This window comes from Xenopus tropicalis, chromosome 6 (genome assembly GCF_000004195.4).
Source record: "Xenopus tropicalis strain Nigerian chromosome 6, UCB_Xtro_10.0, whole genome shotgun sequence".
Taxonomy (NCBI): domain Eukaryota; kingdom Metazoa; phylum Chordata; class Amphibia; order Anura; family Pipidae; genus Xenopus; species Xenopus tropicalis.
The window spans coordinates 51,857,190-51,876,005 of record NC_030682.2 but is presented as its reverse complement, the minus strand read 5'-3'; the positions used below and the strand labels follow the sequence as shown (position 1 = coordinate 51,876,005).

At 37.4% G+C, this 18,816-nt stretch overlaps 1 protein-coding gene across 1 annotated transcript in view; it reads right to left on the bottom strand.

Moving 5' to 3' along the window:
- Positions 1 to 1,321: 1,321 nt before the first annotated feature.
- The window catches only part of col6a6 (collagen, type VI, alpha 6), a 78,346-nt gene continuing 60,851 nt past the window's right edge, over positions 1,322 to 18,816 (bottom strand). The window contains exons 31-38 of the mRNA XM_031904420.1: positions 16,787 to 16,822; positions 12,753 to 12,789; positions 12,526 to 12,537; positions 10,592 to 11,085; positions 8,324 to 8,411; positions 6,841 to 7,464; positions 4,835 to 4,913; positions 1,322 to 2,838 (exon numbers count right to left, since the gene is read on the bottom strand). Of these exons, the coding sequence (XP_031760280.1) occupies positions 2,658 to 2,838; positions 4,835 to 4,913; positions 6,841 to 7,464; positions 8,324 to 8,411; positions 10,592 to 11,085; positions 12,526 to 12,537; positions 12,753 to 12,789; positions 16,787 to 16,822 (1,551 nt within the window). The 3' untranslated portion in view covers positions 1,322 to 2,657. The remainder of the gene's footprint in view (positions 2,839 to 4,834; positions 4,914 to 6,840; positions 7,465 to 8,323; positions 8,412 to 10,591; positions 11,086 to 12,525; positions 12,538 to 12,752; positions 12,790 to 16,786; positions 16,823 to 18,816) is intronic.

Below are 18,816 nucleotides of genomic sequence, written 5' to 3'. Positions count from 1 at the left end.
TTTAATGGGATTTTTTGGTTGACTCCAAAAAAAAAATTTGACCCCATTTAAGTTGCAGCACAATGTCATGTTATTCATTGCAGAATCACTTCAGTTTTTCAAAATAACCACCGGGTGCTGCTCTCCACATACCACTATTCCTGAAATTAAAAAGAAAAAAAAAATATATAGTTTTTATTAACATCCAAATAGGAAAATGTCCCTGAAAGCATCACTTGGGTTTAAATGCCACATGTTGCTATAGCCCTTAGGTGTCGGGAAGGAATTTTTTCTCCTCTTGTAGCAAATTGGTAGGAGCAACAAGTGGGGGCTTTTGCCTTCCTCTGGACCAATAGAGAGAAATTCATTTTTTTATTTTTAAAGGTTCACCTCTAAATAATAATTTCACCGTTAATTAAATTTTCATATACTTTTGAATGACAAATTCTAAGCAACTTTTTATTCATCTTCATTATTTATTCTTTATAGTTTTTTTTTATTAATCACCTTATTCTTCTACCTCCAAGTAAAACACTTGCTCTGTGAGGCTACAATGTTGTTGTTGTTGTTACTTTTTATATCTTATTTTCTTTTAATGTCCTCTTATATTCGTATACCAGTGCATCTTTCAAATTAATCCCTGGTTGCTAAGGTCATTTATAACCCCAGCAACCAGATATCTGCTGAAATTCTAAACTGGAGAGTTGCCAAACAAAAAGTGAGAAAATGAAAATAAACACAAATAAAAAATGAAGACCAACTGGAAATTGGAGGCAGTTTATTGCCAATAGATTAGCCACAATAGTGCAAGCTAGAACACTATATTTGTTCTGCAGAATGTTTTACCATACCTGTGTAAACAGCCCTAGAAGCTAACTCTGCATGTTTAAGATAGCAGCTGCCATTTTAGACTAATGCCCCATGGAGAGATTAGTCGACCACCATAAATCTCTGCTAGCACGGACCACTAATCTCTCCAAAATGTTTTTTCCACTGGCAACAAAGTAAATCGTCGCTTGAAATGCATATGAGTGGCCTTAGCTCTTGCCTGCTTGCATCTCTCCTGCTGCCTATATATCTTGCTGCTAAGTGGAGGGGGGAGGAGGGAGCGGTGCAAGCTTGTGCTGTGCCCTGAAGGATTTTGCTGTGAGAAAGAAGTCTGACACAGAAGCTCATGTGTACAGAATAGAAAGCAAGTAAGTGTTATTTCTTTTATCAAAGGGTGCTCTGAGAGTCTGCCTGCTCCATACATGCTAAGTATTTTTCCAGTGTAGATTTGCCAGGAAAGTTCTTTACTTTGCATGATGTTTAACATTAGGAAATGACGCACACACAGCCCCCCTAAGAAACATCACATTTATTAAATACACATCACATGTTGCAGAGGCATATTCCCCAACCCCACATCTTAGAAACAGTTTCTATATACAGCTTGTATATGATGCATTTTTTTGTCATCTCTCGCAAGATTGATGGTTATGCTAAATTAATTTCCTATAATTTGAGGGACTTGCTGAGTAACAGATTTAGTTCATTCTAATCTGACTAAGGGTGCCTTGTCCCCCGAAATGTTGAGTGTTTTATCTATGCCTGAAATAAATGGCTTACACACTTTTTTGTATTTGCGACTCCTTTTCCTCAGTTTATGGCATATTAATTTAAAAGTCATTTTGCTTCAGAGTTTACTGTATTGCTTTACAGGTCATAAATCCCTTTTATAAGTAGCACCAACAACAGTGCAGATATAACACTGCGTTATAAATGCAGTTATCTCCCACACTTAGCAAAATCCTTGGTTAATCAGAGCCCTACAGCATATCTATTTTAGCAAAGGCATTCTTTTAGAGAGTTTTGCCCTGCCTATTTCATAGTCCTGTTTCAGAGCAACTTTGTAAGCTCTGGTGTCAGGGAGTCATTGTTAATGTATAAGGGCCACCCAAATTACCAAAACTAAAGTGACATGAATTTTATTAGTTCTATAAAGGTTTTTACAGTATAACTAATTGCTGCAACCTACAATAATATGATCCAGTCTTTGTACTGAATTAATTGTACAGCTAATACATCCCAGTTGATATCACTTTTTTGTTCTTTAGTTTAATGTGAGCTGACATTTGAATTAAAGCCTACACAGGAAAGAAACATGGAAGACACTAACTATTTACTTTGAAAAAGAATGTGCTTCTATTTTGCAATTTCTGGTTGTTCAGAGCAATTGTGCAAGGAGGAGAAAGCAGATAATTCAAGAGTAATTATTGCAAATAAATATTCCAAATAAGATCCTTCTCACTGAAACAAAAACTTTCTCCTGCAAAAAAATAGCCCCAAGCTAGTGAACTTTTCAGTGAACAGGAACTCCTGCCTGGGGTTTGTAGCATTTGTAATCACTGTAACGTTCCCTTTCTTTCTTCTTTGATTAACCAATTGGAAGGAAGCATTTACTAGTTTGTAGTTTGCAAGCAAACTGGAGAAACTGTGCATCTGTTATTACTCCCTGAATGTGCCCCAAGATATCTTCCACATCCACAGGCTTTTTGACCAAGACCAGTGGTTAAAGCATACAGAATGAAATAATTTTAGCCTGTTACAGTACAAAATTAATATTACATTTATAACAAAATATAAAAGCCAAGATGATTGGAATGACATTAGTAAGTAGGAGATATACCACAAACATGTTATCTGATGTGGCCCGTCTTGGCTTCTTCAGAGTCAGCCCTGAGTAACTCTCTTTCTAGGTTCTGGAATGCTAAGTTGTCCATGTTGCTGCTTTGTTTCTGAGAGATAAAGTCCAACTGCATATCAGAAAGATATTCAGCTCCTGCTCTTCTCATTTCTTCTGCATCAGTCTGTGAGGGCCTGATTAATAATACCAATCAATTAAACACAGGATGTCTATAGGAATACCCACCAGGTCTTGTAAAATATTAAATTACCTACTTTGATGCCATAAAGTAAAAACATGGGCCCTACAGCCCATTGCTAAGAAGCAGCTTATTTATATAAATAGTAGTGCTCGAGCAAACATACCTTTTTACCAATACAGAGAAAGGCTAATAACATGAGGTGGTTCCATTGGGAGTGAAGAAACCGCAAATGGCATGCATATTTTTAGGGTGAAATGTAATTAGCTAGAGCAGTGACAGGCTGATACCATTCCATCAGAAATGTTTTCTCTGCCACCTGTCTGCGACATTATTCTTAGACTCTTGGTACTTGGATGTTTCCTCCACTGGGGTTTTATATCTAAAATCTGAAATTGGTAGCCCTATTTACTGTTTATTTACTATCTTAACAGTAACAGTATGGATTTACAAGTCTTTTTTTAACCCAAAAAGACATTATACAACATATATAATAATAAAAAAACAAAAGTATTGTTAGCAATGATACCTATATTGGCTAACAATAAAGATACACTGAAAGCTTTTGGAGCTCTAAAGCCCCTTGGTCAGGCAAAATACAAATGAAAACTGGAATGACACAACATATATACTGTTAAATCAGAGAGAAGTGTTCACGAGCAATAAATTAGGAAGTTACAGATTAATAAAGGTAACTTGTGAAGATAATTAAAGTCATTAATGTTTATTAGGGTGGGTTGTAAATAGTCCTGGGGTCTGAATTCAGTCAGCTCACACAATGTGACGTGAAACCTGACCCCAAATTAAGTCCCTGTCTTAATGAGTTAAATAACTCCATACATTTGAATTCATAGATCTTCCTTTCTCATTCAGTTTCAAAGTTCCCTTTTAGAATTAACAACTTCATGTCCCAAAGCCCGTGGCCATTCCAGCTTTTGACGAAGGGGCTTTAGAGCTCCGCAAGCTTTCAATGTATCTTTATTGTTAACCAATATCATTTCTACAAAACATTTGCCTTTGTGTTTTTTTATTATTTTTGACACTGGCTAACACGGTACTACAGTTTTTGTTTGAGATTAACAACATATATAGTCAGACATATTTTAAGAATTTGATGAACATCCCATAAACCAGCGTTGGACTGGAACCCCCCAGGTTGCTCCCACGATCCACCAGGGGTCGGAGGGTGTTGGGGGCTCCTTTGGGGGGAGGGTGAAGGTGGGGGGGCCATTGGGGGGTGCAGGGGTCCCTGAGGCAGAAGCCCCGCTGGGCCCTGCACCCTCCAGTCATCCAAGTGGTATTATTGCTGACTGGTCTGATACTTTACAGTTTAGTACTATAATTTTTAGCATACTTGCAAATTTTAGGTGACAGGATACAGTGGAATTCAAATGCTCTAAAAAAAAAATCATGGTGAAAAAAAGAAAATGCTTTGGGTAATAAGCAAAGCTTTTAATAAATTGCTGGTAAAATACCAGGATTACCAATTAAACCTTTGCTAAATCTTCCACACTAAAGCTTTCATAGAGGTGGCAACTGTCCTCCTAACATGGATGGCAAAATGTTAATGAGCAAGCACAAGGGGGCAGCGCAAGCGTACTCAAAAGACCCAAAAGTATTTGTTGATGGTTCATATGTAATTTGAAGGCACTTTCTGTCCTTACGCAGTGGGTTTAAATGTCTGTCTGTGCTCATAACATATCAAACCTTTACTCCAAGTCCAACAATACAAACTTGGTTCTCATTAAAGTTGCTACTATTATTCTACTATGAGAACAGACATGGGGGCACTTTCAGCATCTGCTTTGCAAAACTTGAACTCAAGCGTGACATGATGAGGAAGGTCATGTAGTTCCACAGAAACCATTTTGTTTAAATTCTTTTAAGGTACCTTAATATCTGGTAGCCCAAAATGTCAATTTAGAATTCTTTCAATATATAAAAGTAAAACTGAAAGGTATTTCACAAAAATGTTAATATACAACACTCACAATCTTCTTCTGCTGACTGGCACTGCAGCTGCTGAGCATTTCTTCTTGAGCTCGGCTGAGGGATACTTGCCAATACCTCCTGTTTATAAAGCATATTTTAGTCATTTTTATTGTGGATGTTGGAAAGGTTATTCCCTCATAAGCAGAAACTTTCCCACAGTATGTCCGCTCTTGATAGCGAGGAAAGATCAAAACCTTATTGAAAAGTCTGTACTATACTGACTATGCTTGTGTTGGCACTCCTATAATGGACACCCTTTGAGGGAGAGAGTTCACTTTATCCCACGTGCAAGTTCATTGTAAAAGATTAGTGTGTTCTAAATACTGTACATATGTAAACAGTGTAACCTAGGGATGCGGCATAACCTACCGTTACATGTTATTTATTCAACTCATAGGATGGGCATTTTGTAAACTTCTGCATAGATTCACCTCTAATAAATATGCAACACATTTAGGAATGGCAATGTCTAATTGCCAATTCTCATTGGTAAATGAAATCCATGCAAGAAACACATATCAGTCACACCCTACAGATTTTTGCCTATTGTTGTAATCATGAAAATGCTATTGTTTTTCTTTGGCTAAACAGGGCAAATAGTGAATCTGAAGCTATTCCATGTTTTAGACTGGATTACTATTACAGATTAACACCCTGCATAATGGGCTCTTGCTTACATAACAGTGGGGAGAAGGGGAGAAGGGAGGGGGATGTATACTCAGAATCTAATTATCTACCTTGCAAGGGCCAAAGATGGAAACGTTTCAGCTTGCCTCTTTTTCTTTTTTAGCTCAAGCTAATAACAAAAATCTATAGAAAGCTCTTGTATGGTGAGTTATTCCTATTCATTGCATTTTTTTTTAACAAGGGGTACACTGCCCCTCTATGTGTTTCAAAGTCATCATGCTTTTCTAGGGCCCCGCCTTCAAGCCACTGGTCCCTTTGATAAATGGAATAAAAGGATGTGACACCTTAAGATCTGTGGATGTCAATGCCTTTACATGCAGCACAGCAGGTTTTGTGAAGCATTTGCTTACCATGAACTGCAGTACCATATGCTTATGCATGCTGTCATTACTGGTAATTGGTATTGCATATCTCTTTCTAAATTGTATAAATAATTGTAATAGTAATAACTGTACCTCATACATTAAAATAATCACTTACAAAAGCTAGCTTAAGCAAAGGGTTTCTATAAGCAAGCGTTCAAGTTTGGCACCAAGTAAGCTCATTGGGCATGAAAAAATGCACATACGCATTTTTATTTTTCAATAAGTCTGAAAATCTCAAATGTTTTAATAAACCGGGAAAAAATAAATAAAATAAAATTGCTTGGAAAAATTCCCAATGAATTTTATAGAAACTCAGCAGCTTTTACATTTTCTGGTCGACTTTTCATGTTATTTTTATCTGATAAATCACGACAATTTAAATATATGTGTTTTTTTTGGGGCAGAGAAAAAAAACAACCTCGAATTTTGATAAATCTGCCCCTTACAGTGTAACTATACGTTTGGCTGATTTACATGCAGGAAAAGTAGGTACCACAATAGTTCTGCTTTTCCACCAATCACCAATGTGAAGATTTGTATTTTTATGCAATTATTGGGGCATATTGTGTTTGCATGTGTACATAATTGGGTGCTACAGATGTGTTTTCACTAATTGTATGCAAACTGAAATTACTGAGAGTGCTAATTACTTCTAGTTAAAGCTTCACACTTGGCAGTCTGTATGCCTTTTGTGTGCCTGGAACAGTCTTGGTGAGGATGTTCATGGATATATATATACCCAATAGTAGGAAAACACTTGCAGGGGTTTGACAGAAGCATCAGTACACCATACTTGCACGATTCACATTTAGCATTTCGGAAGAAAACTCTATGGATTCTCCAACCTGTGCTAACTAAACGTTCCCGGACAAAAGTTAGAAAGGCCAACAATCGACAAATCCCCTCTTGTAACATTACACTTTGGAAGGGAAAAAAGGTGAAGAGATACTTACTTCTCACATAATTAAGAAATTGTTGCAGAAACCCACTGGCATACACAAGGTCTGGTTTGTGTATTCTACCAAGTCCAAGTAAGTGATGATCCAAAGGTTTACTTGCAAGCTCTGTCAGTTCAGTGTTGTTATGTGATCTACCAATGGAAAGCACAAATACAGCATAGCCTTCACATTTGGCTTTTTGAGAGGCATCACTGAGTGTCTGCTTGTCCCACTGGCTTGTCTCTCCAAATAATATAATAATTATGACTTTGTGTTTCCTTAGATTGGGTGTCTTTGCCATAATGTTCTCAATTGTATATTGTAGCGATAAGCCAAGAGCTGGTTGGCCACTGACCTGTTGAACACTTTCCTGTATGTGTTTCTTGATCCTACTTTTGTTGTCATAGGATAATAAGTTAAAGTCAACATGATAACTTTCATTAAAGGTCACAAGTGCTACTCTATCAGAAGCTGATCCTTCAATGTCAAAATGATCAATCATGCTGCCTAAAAATTCTCTTGCTGCTTCAAATTCATCGTATTTCACATTGTATGAACTATCAAGAAGAAAGGCAACATCCATAGGTGGCTTTTGTTGAGTTGATTTGTCGCCACAGGACTTTTCTGGCCGACATTTGTCTGCAAAAACACACAAAAAAAAGATTAGTAATTACAGATGGAGCAAGCCTTGCTTTGACATCTCACAGGACATGCTTCCTGTAATGGAAAAAAGTTTGATAAAGATCTATTTAAATGGAGATAGTCAGCCTTATGAGCCAAATCTATAGTTTGTTCTGACTGATTTTCCTTTACTTACAAAATCATGAATTATTCTGAGCATTTTTGTAATGTATAACAGAATGGGACCTACACGAGACACTAAACATTAATAAAGATAAAATATAACTAATTGCTACAACCCCTAAGCTTAGCTTCCCAACAGCTGCTCAGAGCGCACTGAGCATGTGAGTGTCACTGACACTTTCTAAGATGGTGACCCCCTTTGAAAAGTTTGAAGTCCTGGATCATTGCTGCTAATGAGATGCTGAAACCTTAGGCTGGTGCAGTAAGTACAGTATATAAAATATGGAATTTTTAGCCATTTTCATTTTTAGGGTTTAGTTTTCATTTAAGCACTACAAGTATGTATCAGAGCATAAAGTAGTAAGGGTTTGCAGGTAAGATCACTATGGGGCTGATTTACTTACCCACGAACGGGTCGAAATGAGTCCGATTGCGTTTTTTTCGTAATGATCGGTATTTTGCGATTTTTTCGTATGTTTTGCGATTTTTTCGTATTCTTTACGAATTTTTCGTTACCAATACGATTTTTGCGTAAAAACGCGAGTTTTTCGTAGCCATTACGGGTCGGATTCGTGGGTTAGTAAATCAGCCCCTAGGTATCACTTTTATAAACTAGAGAATGCTTATGAATCCTGTCCTGGGCTGTTTCAATTATTAGCAAATACTAACAGTTAAAAAAAGTGATTTTTCTTACCAAAACACAGAGTGCACAGCTTGAAATTTTTTAATGGATCTACATTTGGTTTCATTTCAATCAGTTCAAAAGCTCCTGTTGCATCCATCTGCAAAAAATATTGGAAAAAAATGTTTCTTTCAGAAATGAACTGGTCAAGCTAAATAATTGGATCCCTCTTAACATGAGATCCTCTAAGTGCTGTAAGTACATTTAGGGTCACAGTCCAATGTATAAAGTGTTGTTTTCAGACCTAAATTGCAATGTTAGCAGGTTTGAATTCAATTTGTCATTTTCAGACCAAAATTGCAATGTTAACAGGTTTGAATTCAATTTGTAGTAAAAACATATAAAAGGAGAAGGAAAGGTAAAAATGAAGTAAACTTTATAAGAAAGGTCTATGTAAATACAGCCATAAGCACTTACAGAACTACTTCTCTGAGTCCTCAGTAAAAAGAAACACCACATTTATTTCCTGTTTTTCTGTATACATGATCTTCTGTGTCAGACTTCCTGCTCTCAGAAAAATCCTTCAGGGCACAACAGGAGACTGCTCAGTTTGCTCCTCTCTCCCCCTCCCTTCACCTCCCTTCCACCTCATCTCTCTCCCCTCCCCTCTCTGCTGTGTAATCTAAGTATAGCAGTGTGCAGGCACAGAATTAAAGTCAGACCAAGCTAAAATAGCAGCTGCTATCTTAAACTAACAGAGGGAGCTTCTATGGCTGTTTACTCAGGAATGGAATAAATATAAAATAAATGTAGTGTCCTAGCTTGCACTATTGTGGCTCATCTATTTGCAATAAAGTGCTTCCTTCTCCTTTAAATCTAAGATATTTAAACACCCTTGTGACTAATCTGTTGGCAATAAAATGCCAAAATTGCTTTCCTTCTCCAAAGGCCCAGGTCTTGACCTGAAAGCTTAAGCTTATACCCATATAAAGTAGAAAGCCCTTAAAGTTAACCTAAATAAATACAATCACATCGGACTCCATCACTATCATGCCTATGTCTCTTGCTTCAGTATATGTAATTCCACTTTCCTTCTTCCCATTTAAGTGGTGTGTGGAAGTAAGGAAAAGAGAACTATCTGTTGCACAATAAAATGGTTGGTCCCTTCAACCCAGTAACATTGGCTTTATGATTTACATTTTTTTCGTTTTTATTACCTTTTATTAGTTAGGGACTCATATGTGGTGTTTCATAGTTTTTCTGTCACTGTTTCACTGCATGTGCTACTTATTGCAGAAACATTCTGGCTGTCTGTTATATTTCTACTGCCTGGACTATCCCTTACTAAATCTCCCTGGACTATTACTAACATGGATGACAGTGGAGAGTTTGACTTTACATCATATTCCCTAGACAAGCAAAATCATTTCAAGGAGACATTCTTTTTAACCTTGGGCAGCTGAAAGTACAGCTTTCACTATATAAATTAAGTTTATGCCTGAAAGGTAATGAGTTATGAATGTGTTATTGAAATATTGTTTTAGAATTCATGCTTTGGCAACCAAAGTATTATTTTTGTTTTTGGAAAAAAGTATGAAAATAGTTGCTATATTTAAATAATGCTTTCTGATGATCCTAGCATATTTGTGAAAACTTATCTAAGCTATATGCTTTTTTAACACATTTTTTATGATGGTGCTGCTCCAAGGCGGTCTAAAGTAGTCTCTTCTGTATGATTACTATTGACCATCTCTGTGCTTGTTTAATGCCTTTTTGGGCCACATTACTCTCTGAGAGGGGTTGCTACAGGGTTAATATATTTGTGGAAACTGAACCTCTGCAAGTTTAGACACAGCCCTTGCAAATAGTCAGGCCCAGATAACTGTTGACTATCCCAGAAACTATAAAGCCCATATTGGAGCAGGCCTAATGGACTACATAGCAATGGCATGTACAGCATTAGCTGGGTAAAAATCCATTTGAAACTTTTTGGAAGTGAAACTCTGCATATCATAATAGATCTGCTGGAGGACCTATAGGTGGCTATACATACATGGTAGGAGATGGTGATATCAGTAAAAGCCTTGGATATCAGTCATTTTGTACATTGGGCAGGACATCATTGGCAACATTAATGCTGAATTGTCAGATAGGGTTAAGAATTCCTTTGTTTTTACCTGCAAATTTGGCAATTCAGCTCCTAATGTTAGTGGGGTGGATGAACAATCTTTCCTGCAACCAATGGTCATGTAAAAGATCATAATTGTAACGTGTATGGCCACCTTTACAGCTGAATGTCAAACAATGTTCTGAATTTGTATAGTGTAAAAAAGTACTTACTTCAAAGGCACGCTTGATAAGAGGTGCTGGGTTGAATGCAAATACCACTGGAATGATACCAAGAGCACCATATTCCATGACTGCCATGTTGATGTTATTGGCATTTTCAGAACGTCCACTGCTGAGAAGCACAGCGATTCTTCTGACTGTGAAGCCTTGAAGGGATCTCTTAAAAATATTTCTTGCTACAAACGTCATGGCACCCCCAACATCAGGGCTTTGAGAGGACTTTTCCAGAGGAATACTTTCCACAGCCTTTATCAACTTGTCCTTGATTTGAAAGTCAGAGAATCGTATGAGGTGCTTTATATTTGAATTATAGGACACAACTGCCACGCGAGCCCCTGCTGGACAGTTACTTGCTCTGATTGTGATGTTGCTCACAATATCTTTTGTCAGTGTTAGCATTCGTGTGTAAATTGCTGGGGTCACTGCACTTGACATCTCTAGAGCAAAAACTAATTCTGTAGGATACACAGGGCAGGGAGGTTTTCCTAGAAAAATTAAATGATAATGTTAACATTTCTTGCTTCTTTTCTCAGGGCTTCCTCTTAAAACCATAAATATTACAAGGCAGAGATACAAAGAATATTTATACTTATAAATAACAATGGGCAATTTGTTTTATTGTTGGGGAAGACAGCCTGAACCATTGGAACAACAGCAAATAAGAAGCGATTACAGCTCTTTTTAACTCCTCATTTGACAGTGCATCGACTGGCAGATATGGTCAACTGACAGATTTGATTGTTAAACCTACCCAATTCCGATCACAGGCCACCTTTCTTTGGGTTACCACTATAAAAAAAAATTGTGCAGTGATGTTCCAAAGAGCAGTAGGTATCTATAAATTTAGATTACTGAGAATCTTTTTCTTTTCCTCCAATTCTTTTAGTTTGAGTAAATCTGATTTTTTTTGTACAGGTATTTGATCTCTTGGGACCCCCATACCCAAAGAGTTCCAAATTACACTGCAATGAAAATCCAGTTGATTCTCGGCCAGGCACCGATCGGACAGGACCTCCCTAGAGTCCCATACATGGGTCAGCAGCTTTTATAAGTCTGTGTATGTATCTTAACTCATAGGGGCTGATTTACTAACCCACGAATCCGACCCGAATTGGAAAAGTTCCGACTTGAAAACGAATATTTTGCGACTTTTTCGTATGTTTTGCGATTTTTTCGGATTCTGTACGAATTTTTCGGATCCAATACGATTTTTGTGTAAAAACGCGAGTTTTTCGTATCCATTACGAAAGTTGCGTAAAAAGTTGCGCATTTTGCGTAGCGTTAAAACTTACGCGAAAAGTTGCGCATTTTTCGTAGCGTTAAGTTTTAACGCTACGAAAAATGCGCAACTTTTCGCGTAAGTTTTAACGCTACGCAAAATGCGCAACTTTTTACGCAACTTTCGTAATGGATAGGAAAACTCGCGTTTTTACGCAAAAATCGTATTGGATCCGAAAAATTCGTAAAGAATCCGAAAAAATCGCAAAACATACGAAAAAATCGCAAAGTACCGATCATTACGAAAAAAACGCAATCGGACTCCATTCGACCCGTTCGTGGGTAAGTAAATCAGCCCCATACTGTATGTCATCACCTAACTGATGTTGTCCAACTTGGAAGTAACCCAGAAAAAAAACAATAATTCACAAGCAGGGCAAGACAGAGCATTATAAATATACACGGGAATAATACAAGTCTCATATGTTGCTGCTGACAGTGAAACAGTTGAAACAATTGATTTAAATATATGAAGAGGACACACCCAGCAAGTGTGGTCTAATCTGGAGTGGCCTTGAGCCACAAACACCATATTTTTAGCCTTTGATGTCCCAAACAATTACCATTCTAGTGATAGCATGCTTGAATTTATTGATTTGTGAGATCGGAATTTTTAAAAAAAGCATTTAAGTAGTGGGGCAACGTACCTTGGCAACATGCTAAAAGTGGGGTAGAAAAAAAAAACAGCCGTTAACCTTTAGTTACGTATTATCAAAAAATTAACTGATAAAATGCTATTTACAGTATATGTAGAATCTGACATTTCCAAATCTCAATTTATACACTATACTTTTTTCTACACTTCGCAGAACAGATGCAGTAACACTTTTTGCATTGCACTTTATAGAAACACTTGTAGAAAAAACATACTCACTGCATTTATCACGTACAAATTCAATTAGTTCACATGCCTATATAATAAATAAACAAAAATTCTTATTAACACAGCAGGAGAGATGTAAGGTTAGATTTGAAACACTCTAATGAGATAGGTTATTGATTGCCTTATACTGTATGTTACTCTGTATGTCCCACTTATGTATGAAACCCACTTATTGTACAGCGATGCGGAATATGTTGGCGCTTTATAAATAAATGTTATGATGTTAATGTAAATGTTAATGAAATAATTATTTAGTAAACGTAGGGACAGATTTATTAAAATGTGAGTTTAGAGCTAAATACATAAAAACTCACCATGTTTTATTCATTCCTATGGGATTTTAAGAAGCGCATTTATCAACCAGTGAACTCTTACTTTCACACATTGATAAATGCGCTTCTAAAAATCCCATAGGAATGAAATGTATTAAGCTCTTAACTCACATTTTTATAAATTTTATAAGTCTACTCAATAATTATTTAAAGGATAGGGTGATCCAAATTACATAAAGGTCCCTTATCTGGAAAACCCCAAGTCCCAATCATTCTGGATAACACTGGAAGCACTTCTGCAAGGAAAAGTCCTGCTGTTAAGCCTATCTCTGTTCTTACAATTTTACAATACGTCCCATACCTATATAGGCACAAGTAAAGTAGATTAACCTTAATCTCCTACTTGTGTAGGGCCGTCATACACATCAAGACTACAACAATTAGTTACTATGGAATGCAGCAGATTGTTTGGGATAGCTGCTGCCTGAGGTAGCAGCCCCAATGCCACCCCTCACTTGCTCCGCGCTTACTTCTTCAGCGTTGGAGCAGGTCTGGGGGCGGGGGGGGGGAGGGCACATTGCTAGTACAGAAGTTCAACTCTTAAAGTTATATTTCATACAATTTTTTTAAGTACACACATGGCAAGTACAGCATTTTTAAACTATTCACTACAGCAAGCACTAGAAATGCACAAGGTTTCTCTTTAAATGGTAGAGTTTTATTGACATAAAACCAAATAGCCAGTAATTGCTTGCCTTGCTTACATTTGACCATTCCCTCATTCAGACCCAGAGGACATACTTTAGCACATCAAATCAATGAAGCTGAGAATCAGTTACTAACTGCAGCTCATTTTGCCAATTGAAAATACTTTTTACATTGCTTAATGCATTTTGTTATATTTACAAAAAACATTGGGGATTTGTAATAATAGTATATTGGAAAGTTGCTTAGAAACATTTTTGTTAGGTTTGTGTAGATTCTCATTCATCCAGGTCATGATATATCAGTAGTAATAAGTCACATCAACTAGACTTGCTGTGTTTTTCTTGAAGACATTTCACCAGTCATCCAACTGGCTGAGAATGACTTGTACAAAGATCTTCCTGGAATAAATACCCTGGAGTGTTAAAGAGGCCATATATGTGGAAACAGAAAAACCGAGTTGGAATAGAGGCGGGGGAGGCGACATCTATTGTCTGCCATGTACAATGCTGCACCTCTCCCTGGAAAGTTTAATAACACCGCAAAGCTCCAATCATGCTAATACAATCATGAGATCCCTGATCCCATGCTGGGTTTGATAAACAGATTATGCTGATTGGAGCAACATTCCAGGTATTTTGTTCCAGAAAGATCTTTGTACAAGTCATTCTGAATTGAGAAAGTCAGTTGGATGACAGGTGAAACACCTTCAAGAAAAACACAAGTCCAGTTGATTTGACTTATTACTACAGATATTTTTGTTAGGCATTAGTAACATTTTATTTTTTGTTTCCATCCCAGATCCATATCTGTGCTTCATAAACAAATGAGGGTGATATGACCAATACTAGTAGATTGTTCCATGCAATTGTACAATACTTATGGCTAGTGCTGTACTAGCACAAATGCTGCAAGCTGATGTACAACCCTAAATAGCTTTTAGGGATCATTTACAGCCCCAGGGGGCACAAGTTCAAGAGACTGCTGGGCTGTAGTTCTCTGCACCTGATCAAAAACCTGATCAAAAGAGGCCTGCGGCTATTTGTACAGTGCCCCACGCAGTGCAAATTGCAAATTAATAGCCAATGGTAGCCATAAATGAGCTCTTGTATTTCATTGCAAGGTCACAGTATATCAGTGCATGTATGTATACTTTCGGTTTTTCATGTAGACTAAATAAGACTCATTATTGGGGGTCATTTATCAACATTGGGCAAATTTACAGAAAAAAGGGATTGATCAATGCACATTCCCTGGTCCCCTGTTTCATAAGTAAATTGTCTGTTAGTTTCATGCTAGTGCATATATTGACAAAAAACAGGGGTTTTTAGTTACAAAATTATGATCATAAGATTGGTAAGCCACCATACCACGTCAAGGTAAACCCCGTATGGTGGTCCTATCTATTTACCTCTGGTCATATTTTTCAAAGACTGGCACTCCCGTGCACTATTGCCATTCTTGACCTGGGGGCTGGTTTGAATTAGAGGGCTTAGTCACTCCCATGCCTTTTGCTTATATAGAGAGAGATTGTCAATATATGCACTAGCATGAAACTAACAGACAATTTACTTATGAAACAGGGGATGAGGGAATGTGCATTGATCAATCCCTTTTTCTTTTTGTATGCTTGTAGTTAATTTGGCCAGATCGGTTGCACTTCCATTGTATTTGTATACTTTATTTAGCCTTGGAGTGCTCCCATAACCTCTTTTTGTGTATTTATGTATTGTAGCAGATTTAATTCTGCAGGAAGAACGGCCAAACTTCCATGTGGGTTAGCACCCCCACACCTGTCCCTTTAATGGTGGTCTTATGCCTTTTAAAAGAATGGGTGCTGGTTAATGGGCAGTCTTCTCCTCTACAAGCCACAAGCGGGGGAGGATTAAGCCTGTAGAACCAGGCAATCTCTCTCTAAATAAGCAAAAGGCATGGGAGTGACTAAGCCCTCTGATTCAAACCAGCCCCCAGGTCAAGAATGGCAACAGTGCACGGGAGTGCCAGCCTTTGAAAAATATGACCAGAGGTAAATAGATAGGACCACCATACGGGGTTTACCTTGACGTGGTATGGTGGCTTACCAATCTTATGATCATAATTTTGTAACTAAAAACACCTGTTTTTTGTCAATATACTGTATGCACTAGCATGAAACTAACAGACAATTTACTTATGAAACAGGGGACCAGGGAATGTGCATTGATCAATCCCTTTTTCTTTTTGTATGTTTGTAGTTAATTTGGCCAGATCAGTTACACTTCCATTGTAATTGTATACTTTATTTAGCCTTGGAGTGCTCCCACAACCTCTTTTTGTGTATTGGGCAAATTTGCCTGTGGGCAGTAACCCATGGCATCCAATCAAATTGTTCCTTTTATTTTTTCTACTCGCAGCTGCCTAAAAAAAGCCACTCACTGATTGGTTGCTATGGGTTACTGCCCACTGGGAAATTTGACCAGTATTGATAAATGAGCCCCATTTATTTAGTTATCCAAACCAAAGAACTTAGAGAATGCACATGATTGTGACAATCAATCAATAACTGAAAAGTTCAGAATAATACATTTTAAGGATTTTTGCTGGAAAAAAGGCACTTGCAGGCATATTTATTTATATAATTTTATACCTTATCACCCATATAAAAATAATCTTAAACTAGTCCAAAATCTAGTCAGAATCTTAAAAAAAGCCCTTAGTGTTAACTGGCACACTTTTTCCATAAGCAATAAAGCCCCAACAGTAATATATCCGAGATCTTAGAATTAGGTTCTTTCTGTTGGTACTGTACATATATTTTTTCTGAAACTGTACACATGGCACTGACACGTGCAGAAGGGTATTAGTTAGGGTTGCCACCTGGCTGGTATTTTACCGGCTGGCCAGTAAAAATGATGCTTGATGCCAATGTTATTGATAGGGAAAAGAGGCAAAAATATAGGAAGGCCAGAATTTTTTTCCAGAAAAGGTGGCAACCCTAGTAATAGTTCACCATTATTATCTTTGTCATCAACAAAACAGCAGTGCACATAAAATGCATAAAATACATACAGAGGGTGGTGAGGGCCCACGGTCTCCTTTTCTTCCCTAAAAAAATAAAGCAGACAGTTTATAAAAGTTTATATTTCTATATGTACTGCTAATTTAGCAGTGGTTTCATACTAGGAAAAGTAGATTATTTTTCCATCAGGGTCTTGGCTGCTCCAACACATGCAGTCTCAGTACCAGCAGTGTAGAAAACAGCAAGTGCTGATCTCAATATCAATTACTTTTGCAAATAACTTGAAAATTATAGTATTGTGTACAATTAATGTATATGGAAATGTTCCTTGGAATTTTAATTTGCTTTCATTATGTAACATTTAATATTTGGATTTTTATCTCATTTCTTAACTGTCAAGTGAGTTTTTTTAATATTCTTTATTTATAAAAAAAATGGTCAGGGTATAGAAAGGAAAAGGGGAGGCATATAGGAGGAAGCATTGCTAAACAAGCATTAGTAGGTAGTTTCAAATTGAGGTTTGGCAACAAGTATTTCTTAGAGAGTTTGTCCGAGGGTGGTAGATCAGTGCAATACAAAAATATAACAACTTTTATATACCAGTGGGAAGTTCTGTTTTATGACAGATTTACTAGTTTTATCACATAGACAGGAAATTTGTGAGGCAGTGGAAGAATCCACTTTATAAATGACCCTACAACTTCTGGGCATGTTAGCCATACATGCTCAATGGAACCCTCTATTTTTTTATATCTCCAGTACAGGTTGGTACTATTTGGCTACATCTTTAGTTTCTTGGGTGTATAGGACCATCTAGTGGTTAATTTTCAATTAATTTATTTAATTCTAGATGCCCTTGAGGATTAGTGCATCAGAGTCTATGGGGTTAATTCACTAAAGTCAGGCTTTGTGGATTTGTGGCGAGGCCACAAAGACCCGGGCCTAGGGCGGCACAAACACAGGGGCGGCATGCCGCCCCGCCGCAGGCAAATTTTCAAAGTTTGCTCCCATACGGAGCAATGGGAACATCTCCCCACTACTACGTATGGGAGTTTTAAGTTTGGCGCTTGCGCATGCAGGGGGCAGGGGGGTTGCTTGTTAGCGTATGCACAAGGGGGGCACCCCTAGTTGAAATCCGGCGCTGACTAAAGGTTGATAAAATGTGTTAAAAATGTTATCGCTTATTTTTTGCGACTTTGCGCTCGATTCATTAAAAGGACAGACGTCATAATTAAGACGCAATGGGCCCGATTCACTAAAGTCCGAAATAAGGAGTGCTATTTATAGCATGCGTTAAAAATCTTATCACTTCTTATTTTTCGCTCGATTCACTAAAAGGACACTTGACATAATTAAGAAGCGATGTTCTTGGCGTTATTTATCTTGTGACGACATATTTTCAAGCAATATATTACGCAGCACACAACATATTACGCAGCACGTTGCTTGAAAATATGTCGTCGCAAGATAAATAACGCCAAGAACATTGCTTCTTAATTAAGATTTTTAACGCATGCTATAAATAGCACTCCTTATTTCGGACTTTAGTGAATCGGGCCCAATGTTCTTTGCGTTATTTAACTTGCGATTAATGTTTTTCTTGCGTTAATTCCCGCCACGTGCGTTATTTCCCACTGCATGCGATATATTTCGCCGCGTGCTATATTAGTGCACGATTTCACACACGTAACCATTACTTTCGGAAAACTACTGTTCTGAAAATGACCATTTCCCTGAAAACTGGAGGATGCATCACTCTAGGGCCAACGCAGACTTGAAAAAATCCCACTGCAAACTCCATGTTGTGTTGCCAAAAGCTCAAGAACCACAATCCTTTACGTTCCGCCTGCCCCAAGTAGGTGTTAATATTCGCACAAACTAATGCCATATTTAGCGCTTTTAATGCTTCATATGTGTTTGTGAATCATACGTTAGTATTATTTCTATGCAAGAATTAACGCAATGCGAGGTAAATAACGCATGTGTGCTTTTTTTTGCACATGCGACATGTGTCTTAACACATGCAAAATAAACAATTGAAAAAAGACACAAATTTTATATAGGCACACCTGTGTTTCTT